Here is a 26811-nt window from a genome sequence, read left to right as displayed (position 1 = left end):
CCTCGGATCCTGGAGCGGAGTCCTGGTGGGACAGGGCCTTTTTTTTCCCCCCCTGCTGCGGAACTTAGGTGTTGCTTGAACCTGGGTGACCCCAAGAATCTAAAGGAATTGGAACACCTACCTGTTTCCCTGCTGCAGCCGCAGGTCCCAGTCGTAGGGCAATGATGAGCACATTCCAGACAAGAAAAGGAAACGCTGTTCCATCCCTTAGGACAGGCGCCTGCCCCCAGCCTGCACCCCCTCCTGCAACCAGCCTCCCTTTTGCAATTTCTGGACTTTGAGCTTGGTTTGCTTTTCTCACTAACATCGACAAATGTTTTAGGATGGCGGAAGGTTTGCACAGTAGATGTGTGTTTATAACCTTAGAATGCAAAGATTGTTAAATATTGTTATTTCTCAGACCTTTCTGTACTGAAGATTTTGACAGTGTGTGCCACTAGTTTGCGTGAATTCTTTATACTTTGTATTTTTATGTTCCCATGCCCAGATCCGTGGCAAGATACTGAGTTTTCTCAGTATACAAATACAAAAGAAATTGCCCAGTTTAGTTGGCAGTTGATTTGCTTGCTTCCTAAAGTATGAGTATGTTCGTGAACTAAAAATGTATCCTTATGCTATGTTTTATTCTCAGGAATTAGCATGGGAGACATTACTGTGACTTAGAAATAACTTTAGTCCCAAAGTAAGCGTTTTGATAGAAGTTTCAGAAGTAAATACAAATTTACTAACATTCCATTAGTTTTATGAATTAATGATCAAGGTGAATTAAATATTTTAAAATTCTAACTTAAGGGTAAAGACATTATTTGTTGATCTTATAAGAGCATTAAAGAACTCTAGCTGTAGAATTTCTTAAATCCCTATCATTAAGCCTGTATGCGACTTCATGCACTCATTATCTAGCATATAAGGAATACCAAATCCTAGTATATTTGCTTGGCAGTCAGCCTTCTGGAGAGTACAAACAGGCTAAGTGGTTTGAGCCCCTGCTGTTTGTCATCACAAGGATTTTCTAGAGCCTCTCTTTTTGTACATAATGTTACATTTTGAGTGAATCTGGAGAGGTAAAAATGACCTGTGTGTGTGTGTGTGTGTTATATGTAAATATATGTGTGTATAGAAGACATGGAGAATTACATATTATCTAGAGACATCTTTGGCATAAATAAATTAATTGTATGAGTATATCACAAAGAGAATAATTGATTCTTTAATGTCTGTCTAAAAATTTTGATAACTTAATTGGATTACAAATCATGTCTGATTTACTGATGAGAGAGATGGAATGTTTTTACTTAAGATTTTAAATTTGAGAAATAATTAGAACTCTGTAATTCATTATGTCATGTGTAAAAATACAGTTGTGGTTCAAAGAAAAAAATTACAACTCACAGATTTATTACCAAGAGAATTTTTAGAAATCATCTAGTTCAAATTCTCTATAGAGAAGTTGAAGATATTAACTGTCTTTCCAGATATCACACACACACACACACACACACACACGGACTTCAAAACAGTTGTGGAAAGTGAAATTAAAAGATGCTTATTTTTGTTCATGAAAATTTGAAATCCATGCATGAATTTGCACTGAAATAAACATCTTTAATTACATTTTCCATGAATGTTTTGAAGTCCCCTTGTGTGTGTGTATGTGTGTGTAGAGATTAAATGAGAGAGAAAAGTGTGTATATTTTCAGTGTATACTATGTACATATTTTAATGATTCCTAATTAATGACCTGTAGTGAAGGAAAATAGGAAATGTCCATTTTGGCAGGTCTACTCTGGCCTCACTCAGACTGCCACTTCTGAGTGAATGAAATCTATACTACTTATCACAGACTCATATTTTCCTTCTTTTTTTTTTTGGTACTATTTCCTTCACTATTTATGCATCCTTGTCTTTGCTTAAATTTTCTATTCTTCAGAGTCTGAAATGTTGCACTGATAGATTTAATTAAGCTTAAGTTGCAGTTGGGGTCTGTGCTGGAAGAATCAGAGACAGTTTTTGATATACAGCAATGACAACAAATTCTATGCCATATTCTTTTATGATTAATTCTATGCTAGAGAATCCTGCAGTACTTTCCATAATAGACCTTTTCTGTCCACCAAGGTTAATATTTCTCTGTAGCTTAACAGATCTATGTAAATAAACTGTCAAAGTATTATGAAAACCTAATAAATATAGGAATTTTTTAAGCTACAAGCAACAATAATGAACTCTTGCTAAGTAAAGTAAGGAAGAAAGAAATGGAGGGAGAGATGAGGAAGGAAAGGAAAAAATGAGTTAATTTAAAGGAAGGCTCCTGAATGGCATCATGAGTAGCCACATATAGGGAAGCTTAAGCACCTTTTTAACCTTTTTTTAGAAGGTAGATAGGGCTCAAGGGAAAGGGGAAAGAGAGAGAGAGAGAGACAGAGAGAGACACAGAGAGAGATATATTTGAGAGAGAATGGTCCATCCTCTGGTTCAGTCCCAAATGCATGCTACAGCCATGACTGGGGCGTCCTAAAGCCAGCAGCTCTGAACACAATCCAGGTCTCCCATATGGGTGGCAGGGATCCAAACACTTGAAGCCATCATCTGTTCCCTGGCCCCTCCTAGGTACACATTAGCAGCAAGCTGGATCAGAAGCAGAGAATCTGTGACTAAAACCAGGTGCTCTGACATATGAGCATCCCAAGCAGCATCCTAACCGTTGTGGCAAACACCCAACCTGACTTGAGCATCTTGATCATCTAGTAGCGAGAACCCACCTAACTGCGCTTCAGGAGCCTTCATCAGATGAGTCGGTTCTAAGTGCCTTCTTATTCCGGGTATCTCTGCTCACAGTTCAGGTTCCTAGGAGAGCCTCCTTATCTGACTTAGCTTGCCTCTGGAGTCCTGTGATTGATGGCTCGCTGGGGTCACACAGAGAGCCAGGGCAGTTCCCACACAGGAATGGATACTGGGAAGAAAGCAGAAGCAAGATGAGTCTGTACATTCTGATTGTTGACTGCATAGCATGCACACCTCTCCCTTTTTTTCACAAACACCTTTTGAGAATATATGTCTAAAACAATGCCAATAACTGCTGTGCAACAGAAAGAACCACTTCTCAGCAGGTTCCAGTCAGCACACCTAGAGAAGAAAGCCTTAAGCTACCATTTCCCATTTTTTTATCACCACATTATGGCTGTGATTTCTCCGGTGCAGTGCTAGGCTTTCTGGGTAAAGTCACAGTGCAGTGCACCAGCACATCCTATTAAAAATTTTTATTTATTTAAAAGGGTGACAGAGAGGAGGGGGAGGGAGAGAGAGAGAGAGAACTTCCATCTGCTAGTTTACTCCCCAAATCACAGCAATGGCCAGGGCTGGTCAAGGCTGAAGCCAGGAACCAGGAGATTCATCTGGGTATCCCACATGGGTGGAGGGGCCCAAGGACTTGTACCATCTTCCCCTGCTTTTCCCAGCACATTAGCAGGGATCTGGATTGGAAGTGGAGCAGCCAGGCTTCTAACAGGAACCTATGTGGGATGCCAGCATGGCAGGCAGAGGCTTTACCCACTATGCCACAGCACCTGTCCCCACCAGGACATCTTACAGGCCAAAATGATTGACAAGCAAGAGAGTCAAATGACTTTAGAGTTTGCTGTTTCTCCCTTGGTTGTAAGTTTTAGTTGGTATTTATAATTCCTTCACTACCCATTTAATTTGCCCTCAGGAAGTTGTTCATTTGGTTTGTGTCTGCTCAGTGAGATGAACATCGCCCTTATTCAGCAAGAACCTGGGCCCTTCTTCCTACCCATGGATTGTTCATCTATTGCTTCTCTTCTGTTTCTGCTATGTGTAATAGTCGTCATCCTGGAATCTTGGAGAAGCTAACCCTGAAGTCTATGTGGCAACATTATTTTGCCTTGCTTGTTATCATTTCAGTATCATCTTACTGTTCTATTGTTGACAAAGATAAAGAGCTCCAATTGTCTACATAACAGTTTCAGCTTTGATTTCAATTGAGCATATATTAAATATCCTGGTGAATTCATTCCTGCTTGGTTTCCAGATTTCTAGATGAATAGAACCTAGTTGGAAGGAAAATAAGTGAAAACATCAGACTAGCTCACTGTATTCACTTCCTAGGACCACCATAACAAGTATCGGACACTGAGTAGATTAAACAAGAAACATTTCTGATCTCCCAACTCTGGAGGCTACAACTCTGAGATCTAAGTGTCAGCAGAGTTGCTTCCTGTGAGGGGCATGAGAGAATCTGCTTCATGCCTTTCTCCCCACCTCTGGTGGCCTCACATGTCCCTTTTCTCATGGATGACATTAGTCCTGTATCTTCTCATCATCTTCCCTTTATGTTCATATGTTCCCTCCTATAAGAACACCAGTCATATAGGATTGAGGACTACCCTAAGGATCTCATCTTAATTTGGTCATCTGACAAGACCCTATTTCTAAACAGAATTGCATTCACAAGTATTAGTGGGTTAGGACTTCAACATCTTTTTAGGGGACACAGTTCACACTTTAAGTCATTAAGCATCAAATCAAGATCAGTGTTTCTTCTCTTTCTACCTTCATTCCTCACCTGTGTGCTTTTGTGTTAGGAAAGCAGCACTATAGGGCCAGACGTTGAGGCACAGTGGGTTAAGCCGCTGCTTAGGATATCCACGTCCCATATGAGCGTTGGTTTGAAACTCATCTCCTTCACTCCTGATACAGATTTCTACTAATGTACTAATGATGGCTCTAGTACCTGGACCCATGCCACCCATGTGGGCAACTGGGTAGAGTTCCTGGCTGGTGGAATTGACCATCCCCAACTGTAGCAAGCATTTGTGGAATAAGCCAGCAGATGGAAGATTCTCTCTCTCTCACTCTCTCTCTCAATCTTCCCCTTCTGCTTTTCCCCCCTCTCTCTGTCACCTTCCTTTCAAATAAGTAGATAAATCTTTAAAAAAACAAGGAGGAAAGTAGCTGTATATTGGTGATTGCTGGTAGGAAGAATGCCCCACTTTTTTTTTTTTTTTTTTTTTTACCAAACTTTGGAAGACAATATAATGTCCCAAAGGCCAGTAAGAGAGTCCTCAATAATTAGTCAGTTCATCCTTCCATAAGACTAACTCCTTCCAGGTATTAGGGTATTTGTTAAGATCAGTGAAAACCCAGATAATCATCCTCTGATTTATGTCCTTAATTATGATGTGAATTCTGTAGTTAGAGGTACTGTTATGTGTCTTAGCATAAAACACTGACTGATTTTACCAGCAGTGATGCTGACAGAACAATTAAATCCAAGTACAGAATAAATATCTCTTCCTCTGAGTACAAACTGCTGCTAGCCTGTGATAGAAGAGCCCTAATTAACCAACCATTCACAAGGGGTGTTATCAGGAGAGTGGAAATGGCAGTGGACAAGCACTCCAGTATTGGGTGCTGACATCCCAAGTAAGTGCTTAACCCACTGTGTCCCAGTGCTGGCCCCCAGAAGTATCCTTAAACCAGAGAATTCTGTTAGTTGAACACAGGTCTCTCTTCATGAGGCCATAAAGGGAAGTTGATGGAGGGGAAGAAGTGGAGAGAGTGAATAACCTGCACAGACAACTTAGTTATTTCTTTAAGCTCTTGTTATTCATATCAGTAAACTATAGTTTGTGCTGTTACCACTATATTTTTTGTCCAGATGAAAAGGTAGCATCTGCTTTAAGGTGGCCTATCCTGGCCGGCACCGTGGCTTAACAGGCTAATCCTCCACCTTGCGGCGCCGGTACACCGGGTTCTAGTCCCGGTCGGGGCACCGATCCTGTCCCGGTTGCCCCTCTTCCAGGCTAGCTCTCTGCTGTGGCTAGGGAGTGCAGTGGAGGATGGCCCAAGTTCCTGGGCCCTGCACCCCATGGGAGACCAGGATAAGCACCTGGCTCCTGCCATCGGAACAGCGCGGTGCGCCGGCCGCAGCGCGCCTACCACGGCGGCCATTGGAAGGTGAACCAACGGAAAAAAGGAAGACCTTTCTCTCTGTCTCCCTCTACTGTCCACTCTGCCTGTCCAAAAAAAAAAAAAAAAAAAAAAAGGTGGCCTATCCAAATCATACTATCAATAGGTATTCTGTAGTCAGAAAGAAAGTAATTGCTTGGTGGAAAAAGCATGGCTTGCCCATCCCAACTACTGAAATTTGTCCTCTTGGATTTGCTAGGTTCTAGAGAGGATCCTGCTATCCTTTGGGAAATTTGAGCACAGTAGGATCTCATAGGTTGTTGACTAAGTTGAATGGCAGAATGCTTGAACTTTGAAATAGATAGAAAGCATTATTTTTGTTATTGTTTTAATTGTACACATTTATGTGATTTTCAATAAATATATACAACATGTACTGATTTAACAGGGTTATTAACAGTTCTATTTCTTTATCATTACCTAAGATTGACAACTAAAAGCCTCTCTTTCAGTTTACTCATAATGTATAATAGGTTATACATAGCCCACTATGCTCTAGAACTGGAGAACTTATTTCTTCTGTCTAACTATGTTTCTAAACCTGTTGTCCAACCTTCTTCTCTCTCTTCTCCCTACTTTGGTCCTAGCCTCTAGTTTCTACTATTTTACATTCAAATGAACCTTTTTAAACTTCTACATGTGAAAGAGAACATATGGTATTTGTTTCTGACTTATTTTATCTAACATCATGTCTTCCATTTCCATCCAGTTGCTGGAAATGACAGGTATCATTCTTTTCTGTGTATTTATACCATATTTTCTTTATTAATCCATTGATTCCATAGCCAAGCTATGTAGCAATAAACATGGAAGTGAATGTATTTCTTTGATATGCTGATTTCATATCCTTTAGAAACATATCCAGAAATGGGATGGTTCAAATGATAGATCTGTTTTTTAGTTTTTCTTTTTTTCAGGATTTATTTATTCACTTGAAAGTCAGAGAGATATCTATATATATAGAGAGAAGGAGGACAAGAGGGAGGGGGATATATATATATATATATATCCCATTCACTGGTTCATTTCCCCAGATGGCTGCAATAGCCAGAGTTGGGGCCAAGCTGAACCCAGGAGCCAGGAGTTTCATCCAGGTCTCCCACATGAGTTTCAGGGGCCCAAGCACTCAAACTATTTAGACCACTGCTTTTCCCAGACCATTAGCAGGGTGCTGTATAGAAAGTGGAGTAGCTGGTATCCAAACTAGTGCCCATATGGGATACCAGCATTGTAGGGGATAACATAACCCACTACACTGCAAAACCAGCCTCTAATTTTAGTTTTGTAAGATACCGCCATACTGCTCTCCATAATGTCCCTACTAATTTATATTAGTACCAACAGTGTATAATAATTTCATTTTCTCTACATCCTTACCAGCATTTGTTATTGTCTTTTTTACAAATTTTCATTTATTCATTTTACTTATTTATGAAAGAGAGAGAGAGAGGGAGGGAGTGAGGGAGAGAGAGAAAGAGAGAGAGAAAGAGAAATAGACAGAATGATGCAGATAGCTTTGCCAGTTGCCCACAACAGCTGAAGCTGGGATAGACTGAATGCAAGAACTCAATCTGGGTCTCCTACATGGATGACAGCGACCCAAATTCTTGAGTTATCAGCTGTAACCTCCCAGTGTGTGCTTTAACAGGAAGCTGGAAGGGAGAGTGGAGCAGGAACATGAACTCAAGTACTCCATTATGGGATGTGAATGTCTCAAGAGGTAGGCTTCTTAATCACTGTATTAAACACACCTACTTCTCTTTTTCATAATAACTATTCTCACTGGCATGAAATGATCTTTTTTTGTGTTTTTTGATTTGCATATCCCTAATGGCTCATGATGCTAAGCATTTTTTCATAATTTGTTGAAAATTTGCATTCTTTTATTGAGAAGCATATATTAATATAATTTCCCACATTTAAATTATATATTTTTTAATTTTTGAGTTTTTATTAATTTCTAATGTATTCTAGATATTAGTCCTTTGTCAGATTAATAGATTGCAAAAATGTTCTCCCATTCTTTAGGTTGTTTCTTCACTCTGTTGATTGTTTTGTATGCTGTGCAGAAGCTTCTTAAGTTTTTTATTATTGGGACCAGCATTGTAGCGTAGTGGATTAACCCATCACCTATGATGCTAACATCCCATGTGGGTGCTGGTTTGAGTTTTGCTACAAATATGGATATGCAGATCAATGGAACAGAATAGAAACTCTAGAAATCAATCCATGCATCTGTAACCAATTAATCTTTGACAATGGAGTTAAAATCACTCTCTAGAGAAAGGATAATCTCTTCAACAAATGGTGCTGGGCAAAATGGATCTCTATATGCAGAAGTAAGAAACAATACGCCTACCTTACACCTTATACAAAAACCAACTTAAAATGGATCAAGGATATACATCTATGACCTGATTCCCTTAAATTACTAGACGAGAACTTAGGAAAAACTGTGTAAGACATTGTAATAGGCAAAGACTTCTTGGAAAAGACCCCATTAACACAGACAATCAAAACCAAAACAGACAAATTGGATTACATCAACCTGAAAAGCTTCTGCACTGAAAAGGAAACAGGCAACAAAGTGAAAAGGCAACCAAGAGAATGGGAGACAATAATTGCAAACTATACAACAGACAAAGGATTAATATCCAGAATCTATAAAGAGCTCAAGAGACTCAACAACAACAAAACAGTCTTGTTTAGAAATGAGCAAAGGACTTGAACAAGCATTTTTCAAAAGAGGAATTTAAATGGCCAACAGACACATGGAAAAATTATCAGGATCACTAGCCAACAAGGAAATGCAAATTAAAATCACAATGAGGTTTCATTTCACCCCAGTTAGAATTGCTCCCATATAGAAATCAACAGACAGTAAATGCTGGTGAGGATATGGGAAAAAAGGTACTTTAATTCATCCTTGGTGAGAATGTAAGCTGGTATAGCCATTCTTGAAGATAATAGGGGGATACCTTAGAAAGCTGAAAATAGATCTATCATATAACCCAGCATTCCCACTCCTGGGAGTGTACCCAAATGAAATTAAATAAGCATATTAAAGAATTATATGTACCCCCATATTTCTTGCAGGTCAACTCTCAACAGTTAAGATATGGAATAATCCCAGATGTCCATCAGTGATGGTTGAATAAGGAAATTGTGATATATATATATATATATATATATATATATATATATATAACTATTCAGCCATAATAAAGAATGAAATCTTGCCTTTTTCAACAAAATGGATGTAACAAGAAACCATTATTTTTAGTGAAATAAGCCAGTCCCCAAAAGACAAATACCATGTTTCTATTATCCGTTACTGTTGAGGAACAATATTCTTTATCCGCTTAGAATTTGTTGAACTCTTTACTTAGTATAGGGTTCATCTTATGAGTATAAAATAAACTGAAGGTTGATCATTATAAAAACTAAAAGAGAGAATAAGAGAAGAAGTAGGAGGAAGGGTATATATGTGGGCAGGAAGGAGGATTGGGTGGGAAGTATCACCATGTTCCTAGATCTGTATGTACAACATTCATGAGATTTGTTCACCTTAAAAATTTTAAAACAAAATTCTCCCTTTTTATTTGTGGCTTCTTTTTTATTGATAAATCCAGCTAAAATTTATTAATTTATTAATTTTGTTTACTTTTTTATGTAGACATAGTTATTTAAGGTATACAAACTTCATGCATTTCATATATACAATTTGAGGAACATAGTGATTCTTCCCACCTTCCCTCCTTCCTGTCAACACTCCCATGCTTCTTCTCCTTCCCTCTCCTATTCTCATTCTTACTTTATACAAAGATCTAATTTCAATTAACGTTATACTCATAAGATTAACCCTACACTAAGTAAAGAATTCAACAAACTATATGGGAAAAAAAACTCACCCTCAACAGTCAAAACAAGGGCTGCTCAGAATCATCGCTTCTCAAAGGGTCAATATCAGTGCTATATATTACCTTTTAGGTACTCTATTAATTACCACAGATCAGGAAGAATGCATGGTATTTGTCTTTTTGGGGTCTTGTTTCATACTTCTACATGTGGAGATTCAGTTTTCCCAGAACCATTATTGAAGAGACTGTCCTTGCTGCAGGGATTGATTTTAGCTCCTTTGTCAAAGATAGGTTAGTTGTAGATGCATTAATTTATTTCTGGAGTTTCTATTCTATTCCTTTGGTCTACCTATCTGGTTTTGGGGTTTTAATTTTTTTTTTAATTTATTTTTTGCCAGCACTACGCTGTTTGATTATAACTACCATGTAGTATATCTTGAAATCTAGTATTGTGATGTCTCCAGCTTTGTTTTTGTTGTGTAAGATTGCTTTAGCTATTCAGGGTCTCCTGTATTTCTATATGAATTTCAACATTGTTTTTTCTAGTTCTGAGAAGAATGTCCTTGGTGTTTTGATTGTAATTGTATTGAATCTGTAAATTGCTTTCAGTAGTATGGACATTTTGATGATACTGTTTCTTCCAATCCATGAACATGGAAGCTTTTTCCATTTTTTGTGTCTTCTCCTCTTTCTTTATTTAATGTTTTGTAATTTTCATCATAGAGATTTTTGACATCCTTGGTTAATTTTGTTCCAAGTCATTCAATTTTTTTGTAGCTATTGTGAATGGGATTGATCGTAGAAGTTCTCTCTCAACCATGGCATTGTCTGTGTATATAAAGGCTATTGATTTTTGTGTGTTAATTTTATATCCTGACACTTACCAAACTCTTTTATGAGTTCCAAGAGTCTCTTAGTGGAGTCTTTTGGTTCACCTTTGTACAGAAACATGTCATCTGCAAATAGGGATAATTTGACTTCTTCCTTCACAATTTGTATCCATTTGATTTCTTCTTCTTGCCTAATGACTCTGGCTAAAAATTCCTGGACTATATTAATAGCAATGTTGAAAGTGGGCATCCTTCTCGTTGGGAATGCTTTCAACTTTTCCCCATTCAATAAGATGTTGTCTGTGAAGGTTGTGTCATGAATTGCCTTAATTATGTTAAAGAATGTTCTTTCTATACCCAATTTGCTTAAGATTTTTTTCATCATGAAAGGATGCTATATTTTTTCAAATGCGTTCTCTGTATCTTGACATAATATTGCGGTTTTTGTTATTAAGTTTGTTGATGTGATATATCACATTTATTGCTTTGCGAATGTTGAAACATCCCTGCATACCAGGGATAAATCCTATTTGGTCCGGATGAATGATCTATCTGATGTGTTGTTGGTTTTGATTGGGCAGTATTTTATTGAGGATTTTTGTGTCTATGCTCATCAGGGAAATTGGCTTATAATTTTCTTTCTGTGTTGTATCTTTTTCTGGTTTAGGGATTAGGTGATGCTGACTTCATAGAAGGAGTTGGGGAGGATTCCCTCCCTTTTAATTCTTTTGAATAACTTGAGAAGAATTGGAATTTGTTCTTTAAGCCATCCAACCCTGAGCTTTTCTTTCTTGGGAGTTTCTTTATTACTGATTCAGTTTCCATCTGGGTTATTGGTCTGTTTTGGTTTTCTGTGACTTCATGGCTCAATTTTGGTAGGTTGCATTTTCCAGGAATCTATCCATTTCTTCTAGGTTTCCCAATTTGTTGGCATAAAGCTCTTTGTAGTAAATATGATGATTCATTTTATTTCTGTGGTATCTATTGTTACATCTCCTTTTTCAGCTCTGATTTTATTAATGTTTGCCTTCTCCCGCTTATTTTTGGTTTGTTGTGCCAATGGTGTATCAGTTCTGTTTATTTAAAAAAAAAAACTGGATCTTTGTCTCATTGATCTTTTGTATTTTTTGTTTTAATTTTGTTGATTTCTTCTCTAATTTTAATTTGGTTTGTTGTTGCTTTTCTAGGTCCTTGAGATGCTCATTTATTTGGTATCTTTCCAATTTCTTGATGTAGGCACCAGTTGCTAAAAACTTCCCTTTTTTTTAATTAAACTTTTATTTAATGAATATAAATTTCCAAAGTACAGCTTATGGGTTACAATGGCTTCCCCCTCCCAAAACTTCCCTCCCACCCACAACCCTCCCCTTTCCCGCTCCCTCTCCCCTTCCAATCACATCATGATTCATTTTCAATTCTCTTTATATACAAAAGATCAGTTTAATATATATTAGGTAACGATTTCAACAGTTTGCCCCCATATAGCAACACAAAGTGAAAAAAAAAATACTGTTGGAGTACTAGTTATAGCATTAAATAAGAGTGTACAGCACATTAAAGACAGAGATCCTACATAATATTTTTTTAAAAATTAATTAATTTTCTATGCCATTTCCAGTTTAACACCAGGTTTTTTTTTTCATTTCCAATTATCTTTATATACAGAAGATCGATTCAGTATATAATTAGTAAAGATCTCATCAGTTTGTACCTACGCAGAAACACAAAGTGTAAAAATACTGTTTCAGTACTAGTTATAGCATCACTGCACATTAGACAACACATTAAGGACAGTTCCCACATGGGATGTAAGTACACAGTGACTTCTGTTGCTGACTTAACAATTTGACACTCCTGTTCATGGCGTCAGTAATCTCCCTAGGCTCTAGTCATGAGTTGCCAGGGCTATGGAAGCCTTTAGAGTGCGCTGACTTTGATCTTATTCCGATAGGGTCATAGTCAAAGTGGAAGTTCTCTCCTCCCTTCAGAGAAAGGTACCTCCTTCTTTGATGGCCCCGTTCTTTCCACTGGGATCTCACTCACAGAGATCTTTCATTTAGGTCTTCTTCTTTTTCTCTTTTCCATGGTATCTTGGCTTTCCATGCCTACAATACTCTCATTGGCTCTTCAGCCAGATCCGAATGCCTTAAGGGCTGATTCTGAGGCCAGAGTAAAAACTTCCCTGTTAACACCACCCTTGCTGCATCCCATGAGTTTTGATATACTGTATTTTCATCTTCATTCATTTCCAAAATTTTTTTATTTCTCTTTTGATTTCTTCTATGACCTTGTGTTCATTCAAGAATATGTTGTTCAGTTGCCATGTGTTTGCATATTTCTAAAGATTCTTCTGGCCAGGGAGTTCTTGTATGTGCTAGAGGGTGGGGCAAATATACAGGGTGACACCCACATTGGGCATGGTAGATCTCTTTGTTATGAGAGGGGAGGGTTTGATCAGCTCCGTTGGCATAATCACACCCTCACCTCCTCTCTTCCAAAGTGGGCAATACCCAGTGTCCGAGTGCTAGCACACATTGGGTGCAATACTCATCCATGCTGCCACAAGAACCACACAAAGGATCCGTGCAGTCCTCAGTGTTAGCATGGATACTTCCCCCATGACCTACTGTGGGTAATCAGGGAGCCCTGATCATGTGGAGCTGCCCACAGTGCCTGCCCAGAGACCCAGCCACACCCTATGCCCTTCAACGCAGCCACAGTGTTCCCACAGTCCCAGCACACAAGTATCCCACAGTGACAAGGTGTCAAGAATCCATTGTATCCCGCTAGTCTGTCCTGTCCACAGAGAGGTGGAGACGCTCCCAGAGCCAGATGCCTGTGGGTGCTCTGCTTAGGCAGTTTGTACCCCAGAGCCTGTAATGTGTTGGGAGGCTGGGGGAACTTCACAGTCCTACATGGGTGCCCAGCCCCCGTCAGTCCTCCCAGCCAGACTCAGGCCTCTCCTCTTGGTTGGTTACTGTGGTGTCCACACAAGTTAGTGCATCTGTTACATATGTCCAAAATGGCACCTGCCGTCTCTGTTGCCAGGCACCGATCTCAGGGTGATAGGGAGAGAAACATGCCCCCTTTTTTCCTCTAGGCTGGCATGTACCCTGCCCCTCACAGGGCTCAGAATGGACTCCTGTGAGGCTCTCCCTGCAGCTGTGTCACCAGTGCAGAGGCTGCTACAGTCTGGTCTCATCTCACACTCCAGAGCTGACACTGAGAATCTCAGCGGCTGCAATCCTATGTTGTGCTAAAGCTTGTGCTGCACATCCACACCCTCCGCATAGATCCACAGCGGCCCTCTTCCTTCCGTGGAATTTCCACTGCAATTTTTTCCCTTTTTCCTGAGATTGCACTCTCTCCACTTTTTTTAAACTACCTGCCCCGAATCTAGAGCAGTAAACTCCCTCCCTATTCTGCCATGGATTTCCGGCTATTGTTGTTTGTCTTTCAAATAAACAACTCTTGGTTTCATTGGTGCTTTGTATTTTTATTTAGTCTCTATTTCATTGATTGCCACTCTGATCTTTGTTATTTCTTTCCTTCTACTAACTATGGCTTTGGTTTATTCTTGCTTTCTTTTATTCTGGTTCCTAACTGCATGTGGCAGCTTTTGGACTCCTATGGAAAGTGTATCCGAGTAGAACACCTGAAGATAGAATGTGCCTCAAAAATAAGAGAGCCACCAAAATTTATTCTTCTACCTTAGTGACGGACACCCAGGTACATAACAAATTTTCTCTCACTTGGGCAAGAATACTCCAATATGATCAAATTGTTGCTGAAAATAGTCTGGTACTGTAAAGTCTATGGAAGGAATGAGAGTTTAGGTCTATAGTTATTATTTGATCAATTGCTCTCCATAAGCCTCAGTTTTATAAAAAATAAATTAAAAGGCAGAGTTACAGCAAAAGAGCAGGAGATAGACAGAGAGATATATAGAGAGATCTTCCATTCACTGTTTCACTCCCCAGATGGCCACAATGGCCAGAGCTGTGCCAGGCTGAAGCCAAGAGCCTAGAACTCCATTTGGGTCTCCCACATGGGTAGCAGAGTTGGGCCATCTTCTGCTGCCTTCCTAGGTGCAATAGCAGGGAGCTGGATGGGAAGTGGAACAAGCAGGACTTGAACTGGGTGCTTATATGGGATGCAGGTGTCACAGGCAGCCTTTTAACCTGCTGTGACCCAGCCCTGGGCCTCATAAGCCACAATTCTAATATGCTTTAAATCTTAGAGATTTTACTTCCCGGAGGCTAATATCCAATAATTACCACAGGTGTTTTGAATTTCTTTCCTTATTGTAATCTCCCAGGCAAGATATTTTATTTTTTCAAGAAGCTGAGTCCTGTAAAAAAAATTATTTATTTCATGGCAGAGAGTCAGAGAGAGAGACAGAGAGAGAGAGAGAGAGAGAGAGAGAAAGGGAGAGCACATTAGCTCTTATCCATTGGCTCACTCCACAAATATCCACAATGATTGAGGGGCAGAAGCTGAGAGCTAGAAAGGCAACCCAGGTTTCGGGTGGCAGGAACTCATCTACTGTAGCCCTCGCCACTGCCTCCCAGGATCTGTATTAACAGCAAGCTGGAATTGGAATCTATAGCTGGTCGTGGGACCCATGCAGGTATTCTAACTACTTAGGTCAAACACTTACCACAGGATATTTTGTTTTGCATTTGAGAAAGTAGGACAAAAGTTTACTATATGGAAGCTATAAACAGAAGGCTACAGAGTGGTTACAGAAGGATGTTTCTTCAAGGGCATCTCCCTTTCCTTCATTCAAGGGGTTCTGGATCAGGCAGTTGACTCCTGATTGGTAATCAAAGAAAGATGGTGATTCTTTTGCATTGTGACTGAAGTACAACCTCTTTTGCCAACCCGGGATGATTTTTTTTTTTTTTTTTGACAGGCAGAGTGGATAGTGAGAGAGAGAGACAGAGAGAAAGGTCTTCCTTTTTGCCGTTGGTTCACCCTCCAATGGCCGCTGCGGCCGGCGCATCTCGCTGATCCGAAGCCAGGAGCCAGGTGCTTCTCCTGGTCTCCCATGCGGGTGCAGGGCCCAAGGACTTGGGCCATCCTCCACTGCCTTCCCGGGCCATAGCAGAGAGCTGGCCTGGAAGAGGGGCAACCGGGATAGAATCCGGCGCCCCAACCGGGACTAGAACCCGGTGTGCCGGTGCCGCAAGGCGGAGGATTAGCTTGTTAATCCACGGCGCCGGCCTTGTTTGTTTTTTTAAAGGCAGAGAAAGAGAGAGAGAGGACTTCCATCTACTGATTTACTCCGCAAGTGACTGTAATAGCCCAGGGTGGGCCAAACCAAAGCCGGGAGACCAGCACTCAATATCAGTCTTTCATGTGGGTGGCAGGGACCCCAGTACTTGAGCCTGCTGCTCCTGCTGCCTCCTGGGGTGCACATTAGGAAGAAGCTGCAATTGGAAGCAGAGCTAGGACTTGAACCCAGGCAGCCCTATTTGAGGTATAGGTATCCCATGTAGTGTCTCAACCACTCTGCCAAATGCCTACCCTACCCACCAAGTTTTTATGTGAAACACTCAATGCAGCCATGGATCCCGCAACAATGACCCACCCTAGGCAATCAGGGAACTCTGAGTGTGTGGAACCACCCACAGCAACTGCCCTGAGACCCATCCACACCCTGCACCCTCCCAGGCAGCCTCAGTGGTTCCACAGTCCCAGCACACCAGGCTCCCACACTCACAGGGCACCGAGGATCCACTCTGCCCTGCCAGTCCATCCTATCCACAGAGAGATGAAGACATTCCCAGAGTCAGCAAACGGTGGGTCCTCCGCCCAGGCAGCCTAAACCCCAGAGCTTGTGGGGGCACCGCACAGTCCTCCGTGGGTGTCCAACCCCCTGTCAATCCTTCCAGCCAGACTTAGTCGTTTCATCTTGGCTGGTTGCTGGGTGTGAGAACATAAGCTGGCTCAGCTGTTGTTTGTCCAAAATGATGCCCATCCTCTCTTAGCTAGTTGCAGGGCACCATTGTCAGGGGGTTGAGGAGAGAGAGGGACTTGCCCCTCTTTCCCCTCTAGGTTGGCAGGTACACTGTCCCCCATAGGGATCCAGGCCAGATTCACAGTAGGCTCTCCCTGCAGTTTGATTGCCAGTGGCTTGGGCTGCTGCAGTCTGTTCTCACCTCACTCTCCAAAGCTGGTGCTGAGGCTCTCGGCCGCTGGGGTCCTGTGTTGTGTCCATGCTTGTGCTGCTCATCCATATCCTCCATGTAGATCCACAGCACCCCTCTAACTCCTGTAGAATTTCCACTGCAATTTTCCCCCTAACTCTTCCCTGAGATTGCACTCTCTCCACTTTTTTTTTTAACTATCTTCCCCTAGACTCGAGCAGTAAGTTCCCTTCCTTTTCTGCCATCTTAGAATCTCCAATCTTTTTTTTTTTAAAGATTTATTGATTTATTTGAAAGGCAGAGTTAGAGAGACAGATACAGAGAAATGGATAAAGATGAGAGAGAGAGAGAGAGAGAGAGATTCTTTCCAGATGTCCACATCAGCCAGTGCTGGGCCAGGCTGAAGCCAGGAGCCCAGAGCTCCAGAGCTTCTTCTGAGTCTCCAACTTGGGTGTAGGGTCTCCAGCACTTGAGCCATCTTCTGCTTTCAGTAGCAGGGAACTGGATCAGAAGTGGAGCAGCTGGGACTCGAACTGGTGGTCATATGGGATGCTGAGGTTGCAGGCAGCAGCTTAATGCACTGTGCCACAGCTCCAACCCCTCTCCAATAATTTATCTTTCATGGTATTGGTAAAAATATAAAAATAAAATTATGACTTCCTGCATTTATATGAAATTTTCTCTCTATCCGAATGGTACATTTGGCATTTTCTCCGTGAGTCTCCCAGTTATCCTGTGAATGCCCCTTCACAGCTTTGGAAAAATGTTACCCTTACTTTGGCTGTATCAGAAGTTATCATTCACTCCCCCTCTGCCTATTCTGATTTTAATTTCTTGAAAACTTCTCACCCTCCCACTAGTATTGCCGAGAATGTTAATGATGATCTCATTATTATACCAACTGTACACATTTAACTCTCATTGTTAGTAACATTTTTCCAGCATTTGGATATTGTAGAAACTCTCTTATCTTTTTGAAATTCACTTTTATGTCTGTAAACATTGTTGTCTTGCAGTTTTTCCCCCTGTGTACGTATGTCTTCATATTCTGCTTTTTTTTTCTTTTTTTTTTTTTGATGACCCATGCTTTCTCTTAAATGTTAAGAGTTTCCTGAGGTCCAATTTTAAAAACACTTATTTTATTTTAATTGACAGATAATAATTGCATGTATTTATGGTATACAGTGTGCTGTTTTGATACATGTATACATTGTGGAGTGATCAAATCAGGCTAATAGGAGTATCGCTCACATCAAATACTTATGATTTAGTGTGGTAAGAACATTTAAACCCTCCCTTAGTTATTTTTGAAATGTACAATATATTGTTATGAAACTGAGCTTCCATTTAGATTTTGTGGCTTCATTGGACATCTTTTACCAGCTTAAACTGCTAGCTCCTTTTTACTGACTCCTTAACATCTTAAAACTATTCAGGTAATCCAAGTGTCTTAGTCCATTTTCTGTGACTGTAAATGAATACCTGAGAGTTGGTAATTTATAAAGATCAATTTATTTCTTAAAGTTCTGGAGGTGGGGCACCCAAGAGCAAGGCCCTGCCTTCTGATGAGGGCCTTCTGGCTACATCACAACATGGGGAAGGCATCCTGTAATGAGACAGGGCACAGATGATAGCTCAGGTCTCTTTATCTTCTTATGAAGCCACTAATGCTGTCACAGGGACCGTGTTCTCATGACCTCATCTAATCCTAGTTGCCTCCCAAAAGCCCTGCCTCCAAATACCATTAACATATGACTTTGGGGATTAAATTGCCAACATATGAACTTTTTGGGGACATGTTCAAACCATAACACCAAGTATAATGCAATCTAATTTGTAAATACATTTACATACTAAAAAAATGCATCTGTAGTACCTATAATGTAATCAATGTAAATGTAATCAATAAAGTATCAATGTAATGTTTTAGCCTATTCATCATCTTCTAAACATTGTCTGCCTATATACACTCTTAGAAAGTACTGTGTAAGTACAAGAAGGGAATTGTGCCCTATATATTATGTTAACTTTATATTTCACCTAAAAGTATGCTGACTGTTTTCTTACTGGTAAGTTAAAATCTACATCACCCTAGGTTTTTATTGTATTTATCCAAAGTCATATTTTTGGATAATCAGATCATTTTTAGTATTTTGCTTATATCAATAATAGTGTCATGCATATATATTACAATATATATACCACAATGTTATATTTATACACACCTCCATGTTCATTTCTTTAAATTATTTCCTAGGAATAGAATTGCTAGCTGAATGTCTAAATAGCATGCCTATTTTAAAGGTTTTGCATATACCTTGTTAGATTTCTCTTTGGAAATCTGCTTTTAAAAGTAGATTTTTAAGTTTCCTCATTTTTGCCAGTGTTATTCTTTTTAAAGTCTTTGTCAATGCAATAGTCATGAAAAAGATACAACTTTGAAGGGAGTGTGGGGATTTGGGTGTCTTATCTTGAAGTGAAACTTGGCCAAAATACTTAAGAAAACCTTGTGACTGGAGGTTCTGGATCACAAAGTGAAATTCAGCCACAAATATAATTGTTACCATGTGTTTGTCTTCTGTCTGGTGAGGCTTGAAGGAGTTCTGGAAACGTCCCAACCTCCTTTTATCCATATGTTTATTAGTCATTTTATTTTTAATGAAATGCCTATTGATGCTTTTATTCCATTACTCTTTTTTTTTTAAATTTTTTGACAGGCAGAGTGGACAGTGAGAGAGAGAAACAGAGAGAAAGGTCTTCCTTTGCCATTGTTTCACCCTCCAATGGCCGCCGCGGTAGGCGTGCTGCTGCCGGCACACCGTGCTGATCCGATGGCAGGAGCCAGGCGCCCCTCCTGGTCTCCCATGGGGTGCAGGGCCCAAGCACTTGGGCCATCCTCCACTGCACTCCCTGGCCACAGCAGAGAGCTGGCCTGGAAGAGGGGCAACCGGGACAGGATCGGTGCCCCGACCGGGACTAGAACCCGGTGTGCCGGTGCCGCAAGGCAGAGGATTAGCCTATTGAGCCGCGGCGCCGGCTATTCCATTATTCTGATGGGGATTTTTAATTCTTATTGATTTGTAGGTTCTCTGGATATGTTAAAAGTATTAAACCTCTTTCATATTAGTTGCATCTTTTCTGTGGTTTATACCTTGAATTTTCTTAGTAGTAATTGTGTTTTGAGATAAACAGATCTTTTTCCTCTGCTTCCAGATTTCTTTTCTTTTTTTTTTTTAAATCTTTTTTTTTTTTTTTTTTTTTTTGACAGGCAGAGTGGATAGTGAGAGAGAGACAGAGAGAAAGGTCTTCCTTTTTGCCATTGGTTCACCCTCCAATGGCCGCTGCGGCCGGCGTATTGCGCTGATCCGAAGCCAGGAGCCAGGTGCTTCTCCTGGTCTCCCATGCGGGTGCAGGGCCCAAGGACTTGGGCCATCCTCCACTGCCTTCCCGGGCCATAGCAGAGAGCTGAACTGGAAGAGGGGCAACCGGGATAGAATCCGGTGCCCCAACCGGGAGTAGAACCCGGTGTGCTGGCACCGCAAGGCGGAGGATTAGCCTGTTAAGCCACGGCGCCAGCCCAGATTTCTTTCCTTTTCTTCTCTTTTCTTTTTCTTTTTTTTATTTATTTGACAGGTAGAGTTTTAGACAGTGAGAGAGACAGGGAGAAAGGTCTTCCTTCTGTTGGTTCACTCCCCAAATGGCCGCTCTGGCTGGTACTGCACCTATCCAAAACCAGGAGCCGGGTGCTTCTCCCTGGTCTCCCATGCAGGTGCAGGGCCCAAGGACTTGAGCCATCCTCCACTGCACTCCCGGGCCACAGCGGAGAGCTGGACTGGAAGAGGAGCAACCGCGACTAGAACCCAGTGCCCATATGGGATGCCGGTGCTGCAGGCGGAGAATTAACCAAGTGAGCCATGGCGCCTGCCCCCCAGATTTGTTTTCATAATTTTTCTGTTTGATGTGAACTTTAGGGTGATGCAAACGGAATGAATCTCCAACTCCATTGATATATGCATGTAGTAAAACCCTGCTGGGCTGGCGCCGTGGCTCAATAGGCTAATCCTCCACCTGCGACTCCCGCACCCCGAGGTTCTAGTCCCGGTCGGGGTGCCAGATTCTGTCCTGGTTGCCCCTCTTCCAGGCCAGCTCTCTGCTATGGCCCAGGTCCTTGGGCCCTGCACCCACATGGGAAACCAGGAGAAGCACCTGGCTCCTGACTTCAGATCAGCGCGATGCACAGGTCACAGGGCTCCGGCCAAGGCAGCCATTGGAGGTTGAACCAACAGCAAGAGGAAGACCTTTCTCTCTGTCTCTCTCTCTCTAACTGTCCACTCTGCCTGTCCAAAAAAAAAAAAAAAAAAAAAAATCTGCTGTGTGTACTAAGTGGGATAAAAAATATTCAATTTGTAAAAATGAAAAATGTGTTGTATTTGATTACCTGTTCACAAAAATGTTAAGACTGAACCTATGTAGCTAGCTGACCAGGTGTGGGGTTCTAGATATACGATCTAGATTATGTCCTGTTCCCTGCTACAGCATAACACTCTGCAGTGTGGTTATTGGCTCAGATCAATGTTGATGAGAAAGATCGATAGTCCTGGCACTCACTGGGATTCTAAGGATTGCAGCCATCTGAGAGTCTCCTGCTTACAGGGTACTGTTTTTCCAGAAAAATTTAGACACTACAGTTTTTGAGAATCCTGGAGCCTTATGAACACATGTTCTATACATCTGTTGCTCTGCTACTATGCCACACTGGCAAAGTTATTATTTATCTCACTTTATAGTTCATTTTGAATATCTGAAAGAGTGTAATAGCCAACAACTACCAATACTTGCATAAATCATAGCATGAATGAAAAGGATAAGAGGAATATGCAGAACAATTGACCCCAAAGGGAACAGTTAATTGAAGACACATAAAATTACTTTAAAAAATTTGTAAAAATATCCTCCATATATTTGAGAGAATCTGGCATCCATAAAATAAAATTAGGCTGCTATGAAAAAGGAAAATTGAAGACATAAAATATAATTTTCAAATTTAAAGTTATTTACATTTCTCTAAACATTTTTTGTTTATTCTTCCAAGCAGACTTTAAAGATAAAATTGTACAATATTCAGTAGACTTTTGAGTGAAATTAAAGTGGGAGGCATTTTAAAGAGTTGTATTTTCCTATCTAGGATCATGATCTGAGACACTATATAAGAATTTTTATATGTCTAACAGTAACATTTTATGGCCTTTGTCATATGGATCTTTTTTATTAATTTAAAATGTTTAAGGTAAACAAATTTCATATTTACAGATTTAGGAACATAGTAATACTTCCCACCCCACCCTGCCTCCCACCCATGCTCCTCCTTCCTCTCTTATTCCATCTCTCAATTTTTACAGTGATGTACTTTCAGTTTATTTTATACTCATAAGATTACCCTATACTAAGTTAAAAGTTCAACAAATACTATAAAAAAAAAAAAACTGTTCCTCAACAGTAGAGACAAGGATTGTAAACATTCAATGAATTTCAAAGTGTCAGTTTCAGTCCTATACATTACTTTTCTAGAACTCTGTTAGTTACCACAGACCAAGGAAAATATATAGCATTTGACTTTCAGGGACAGGCTTATTTCACTAAGTATAATGGTTTCCAGTTGTATCCATTTTATTGCAAAAGACAGAATCTCATTCTTTCCTGAAGAGTATTCCATACCATGTGTATATCACACTTTCTTTAACCAGTCATCAGTTGATGGACATCTGGGTTGATGCCATATCTTAACTATTGTTAATTGAGCTGCAGTAAACATGGGGGTACAGATAACTCTTTCATATGCTGATTTCATTTTGTTTGGGTAATTCCCATGAGTGGGTTTTGAGTCATATAGTAGATCTATTTTCAGCTTTCTGAGGTATCTCATACTGTCTTCCACACTGGCTGTATTGATTTACATTTCCACCAATAGTAGATTAGAGTACCGTTTCTCCATATCCTTGCCAGCATTTATTGTTTGTTGATTTCCATATGAGAGTTGTTCTAACTGGAGCGAGGTGAAACCTCATTATATTTTTCATTCACATTTCCCTGATTTGAGAGGATCTGGCATCCATAAAACAAAATTAGGCTGCTATGAAAAAGGAACATTGAAGACATAAAATATAATTTTCAAATTTAAAGTTATTTACATTTCTCTAAATTTTTTTTATTCATTCTTCCAAGCAGACATTAAAGATAACATAAAATTGTCTAGTGATGTCTAGTGATCCTGAGCATTTTTTTCATGTGTTTATTGGCCATTTGAATTTCCTCCTTTAAAAATGCTGTTGAAATCCTTTGCCCATTTCTTAACTGGATTGTTAGTTTTGTTGTTGTTGAGTTTATTGTGCTCTTTATAGATTCTGGAGATTAATCCTATTTGAGTTGTATAGTTTGCAATTATTTTTTCCCATTCTGTCAGCAGCCTCTTTACTTCATTGTGTGTTTCCTTTACAGCCAGAAGCTTCTCAGCTTGATTTAATCTAATTTGTCTATTTTGGCTCTGATTTATTGTGCTTCTGGGGTCTTTTCCAAGAAATTTTTACCTATGCCAATGTCTTACAGAATTTTCCCTGTCTTCTCCTCTAGTAATTGATGGCATTAGATCATAGGTTTAGGTCCTTGATCCATTTTGAGTTGATTTTCGTAAAAGGTGTAAGGTAGGGGTGTTGTTTCATACTTCTGCATGTGTAGATTCAAATTTCCCACTAACATTTGTTGAAATGACTGTCTTTTCTCTAGCAAGTGACTTTAGCTCCTTTGTCAAAGATTAGTTGGTTGTATATGCGTGGATTGATTTCTGGAATTTCTATTAAGTTCCATTGGTCTATATGTCTATATATGTGCCAGTACCAGGCTTTTATTATTATAACTGCCCTGTAGTATGTCCTGAAATCTGGTATTGTAATGCCTCTGGCTTTGTTTTTGTTGTTAAAACTGCTTTAGTTATTCAGGGTCTCATGTGTTTCCATATGTATTTTAGCATTGTTTTTTCTAGATTTGAGAAGAATGTCATTGGCATTTTAATTGGGACCACACTGAATTGGTAAATTGCTTTTGGTAGTGTGGACATTTTGATGATATTATTTCTTCCAATCTGTGAACATGGAAATTTTTTCCATTTTTTTTGTGTGTCTTTGTCCTTTTCTTTAAAGTTTTGTCATTTTCATCATACATCTTCACTTCCGTAGTTAAATTTATTCCAAAGTAAAAAAAAAAAAAAAAAACAATTTTTTTTTTGTAGCTATAGTGAAAGGGATTGATCTTAGAAATTTGTTCTCAGCCATGGCATTGACTGGGTATACAGAGGGTGTTTTTTTGTGTGTGTTAATTTTATACCCTGCCACTTTACCAAACTGTTTATGTGTTCCAATAGTCTCTTCATGGAGTCTTGGTTCATCTCTATATAGAAGCATGTCATCTGCAAACAGGGATAATTTGACCTTCTTCTTACCAACTTGTATACCTTTGATTTCTTTTTCTCATCTAATGGCTCTGAATAAAACTTCCAGGACCATATTAATAGCAATGTTGAAAGTGGATAGCCTTGTCTGGTTCCAGATATTAGTGTAAATGCTTCCAATTTCCCCCCATTCAATAAGGTGATGGCTGTGGGTCTGTCATAAATTGCCTTGATTGTGTTAAAAAATGTTCCCTTTATACCCAATCTGCTTAATGCTTTTATCTTGAGACAATGGTGTATTTTATCAAATGCTTTCTCTACATCAATTGAGATAATCATATGGCTTTTATTCTTCAATTTGTTAATGTGATATATCACATTTATTGAACCATCCCTGCATACTAGGGATAAATCCCATATGTTCTGGGTGATTGGTCTTTCTGATGTGTTGTTGGATTTTATTAGCTAGTATTTTGTTAAAGATTTTTGCATCTATGTTTTTCAGTGATGTTGGTCTATAGTTCTCTTTCTTGTCTCTGTTTCTGTTTTTGGAATTAAGGTGATGCTGGCCTCATAGAAGGAGTTTGGAAGGATTCCCTCCTTTTCAATTGTTTTGAATAGCTTGAGAAGGATTTGGATTAGCTCTTCTTTAAAAGTCTGGTAGAATTCAGCTGTGAAGCCATCCAGTTCTGTGTTTTTCTTTGTTGGGAGGTTCTTTATTACTGCTTCAATCTCCTTCTTGGTTATTGGTCCCTTTAGGTTTTCAATATCTTCAGGACTCCATTTTGTAGATTGTATGTGTTCAGGATTCTGTTTCTTCTAGATTTTTCCAATTTTTGGAATACAGCTCTTTATAGTAATTACTGATGTTTCCTTTTATTTTTGTAATATCCATTGCTATATCTCCTTTTTCATCTCTGACTTTATTAATGTGAGTCTTCTCCCTCTTTTTGTGGTTAGTTGAACCAATTGTGTATCAATTTTGCTTATTTTTTCAAAATATGTTCTCTTCACTTCACTGGTATTTTGTATTTTTTTTCAATTTTTTTATATCCTCCCTAATTTTAATTATTTCATTTCTCCTAATAATTCCTAATAGCTGTTTGTAGTATCTCTTGATGATTTGTTTTATTTCTGTGGTATCTCTTGTTATAGCTCCCTTTTCATCTCTTATTTTCTTAATTTTGGTCTTCTCCTGTTTGTTGGGTAGTTAGACCAATGGTGTATCAATTTTGCATTTTTTCAAAAAAAAACAGCTCTTCATTTCACTGATCTTTTATATTTTTGTTTAGATTTTGCTTATATCTTCTAACATTAATTATTTCTTTCCTGCTACTTATTTTGCTTTTTGTTGTTGTTTTTCTAGGTCCTTGAATGCATTGATAGCTCATATTTATTTGGTTCCTTCCCAATTTTTTTAATGTAGGTACCAATTACTAAAAACTTACCCTCTTAACACTTCTGTTGTTGTATCCCGTAAGTTGTGATATGTTGTATTGTCACCTTCATTTGTTTCCAGGAATTTTTTGATTTCACTTTTGACCTTCTTTTATGACTCACTGTTCATTCAGGAACATGTTGTTCAGGCGCCGTGTGTTTGCATATTTTCTAGAGATTCTTGAGTTGTTGATTTCCAGTTTCATCCCATTGTGGTCAGAAAAGATGCATGGTATGATACCAAATTTTTTTGAATTTGCTGACACTTGCTTTATGGCCTAGCATATAGTCTATCCTAAAGAAAGTTCCGTGCACTGATGAAAGAACGCATATTCTTCAACTGTGGGATGAAAAGTTCTATAAACATCAGTTAAATCTATTTTTTCAATAGAGTAAATTAGCTCTGCTGTTTCTTTGTTCATTTTTTTTTTTTTATTTTGACAGGCAGAGTTAGACAGTAAGAGAGAGAGAGACAGAGAGAATGGTCTTCTCTTCCATTGGTTCATCCCCACAAATGGCTGCTATGGTCGACGCGCTGGGCCGATCTGAAACCAGGAGCCAGGTGCTTCCTCCTGGTCTCCCATGCAGGTGCAGGGTCCAACCACTTGGGCCATCCTCCACTGCTCTCCTAGGCCACAGCAGAGAGCTGGACTGGAAGAGGAGCAACCGTGACAAAATCCGGCATCCCAACCGGGACTAGAACCCGGGGTGCCGGCGCCACAGGTGGAGGCTTAGCCAAGTGAGCTGTGGCGTCGGCTCTTTGTTCATTTTCTTTCTAGTTGATCTACCCATTGATGAAAGAGGGGTTTTGAAGTCTCCTATTACTATTGTATTGGAGTTTATGTTGCCCTTTAGAATAGTTAACATTTGTCTTAAATAACTAGGCACCTAGCACTGGGTACGTATGCACTTACTATAGTCACTTCTGCGTGTAGAATTTATCCTTGAATCATTACATAATGCCCTTCTTGTCTCTTTTGACAGTTTTTTGTTAAAGTCTATTGTTTCTCATATTAGAATGGCTACACTTGCTCATTTGTTTTCCTTAGCATGGAATATCTTTATCCATCCTTTGACTTTCAGTCTGTGTGTTTCTTTGTTGG

The 26811-nt window shown here is 39.6% G+C and overlaps 2 protein-coding genes across 3 annotated transcripts in view; one reads left to right on the top strand and one right to left on the bottom strand.

Annotated features, from left to right (window-relative positions):
* ARL13B (ADP ribosylation factor like GTPase 13B) overlaps positions 1–212 on the bottom strand; it is a 94553-nt gene extending 94341 nt beyond the window's left edge. The window contains exon 1 of one of the 2 annotated variants that reach the window (XM_062206700.1): positions 122–212. Coding sequence is in view for 1 of the 2 variants with exons in the window: in XM_062206697.1 (XP_062062681.1) it covers positions 122–174 (53 nt within the window). In the remaining variant the exon portion in view is untranslated. The remainder of the gene's footprint in view (positions 1–121) is intronic. The other variant, XM_062206697.1, reaches the window with a different exon arrangement.
* PROS1 (protein S) overlaps positions 1–26811 on the top strand; it is a 105573-nt gene that overhangs the window by 310 nt on the left and 78452 nt on the right. The window lies entirely within an intron of this gene.

The sequence above is a fragment of the Lepus europaeus genome, chromosome 2 (assembly GCF_033115175.1).
Source record: "Lepus europaeus isolate LE1 chromosome 2, mLepTim1.pri, whole genome shotgun sequence".
Lineage (NCBI taxonomy): Eukaryota > Metazoa > Chordata > Mammalia > Lagomorpha > Leporidae > Lepus > Lepus europaeus.
The sequence above is the reverse complement of the archived record's forward strand: the minus strand, read 5'-3'. Positions and strand labels throughout refer to the sequence as shown.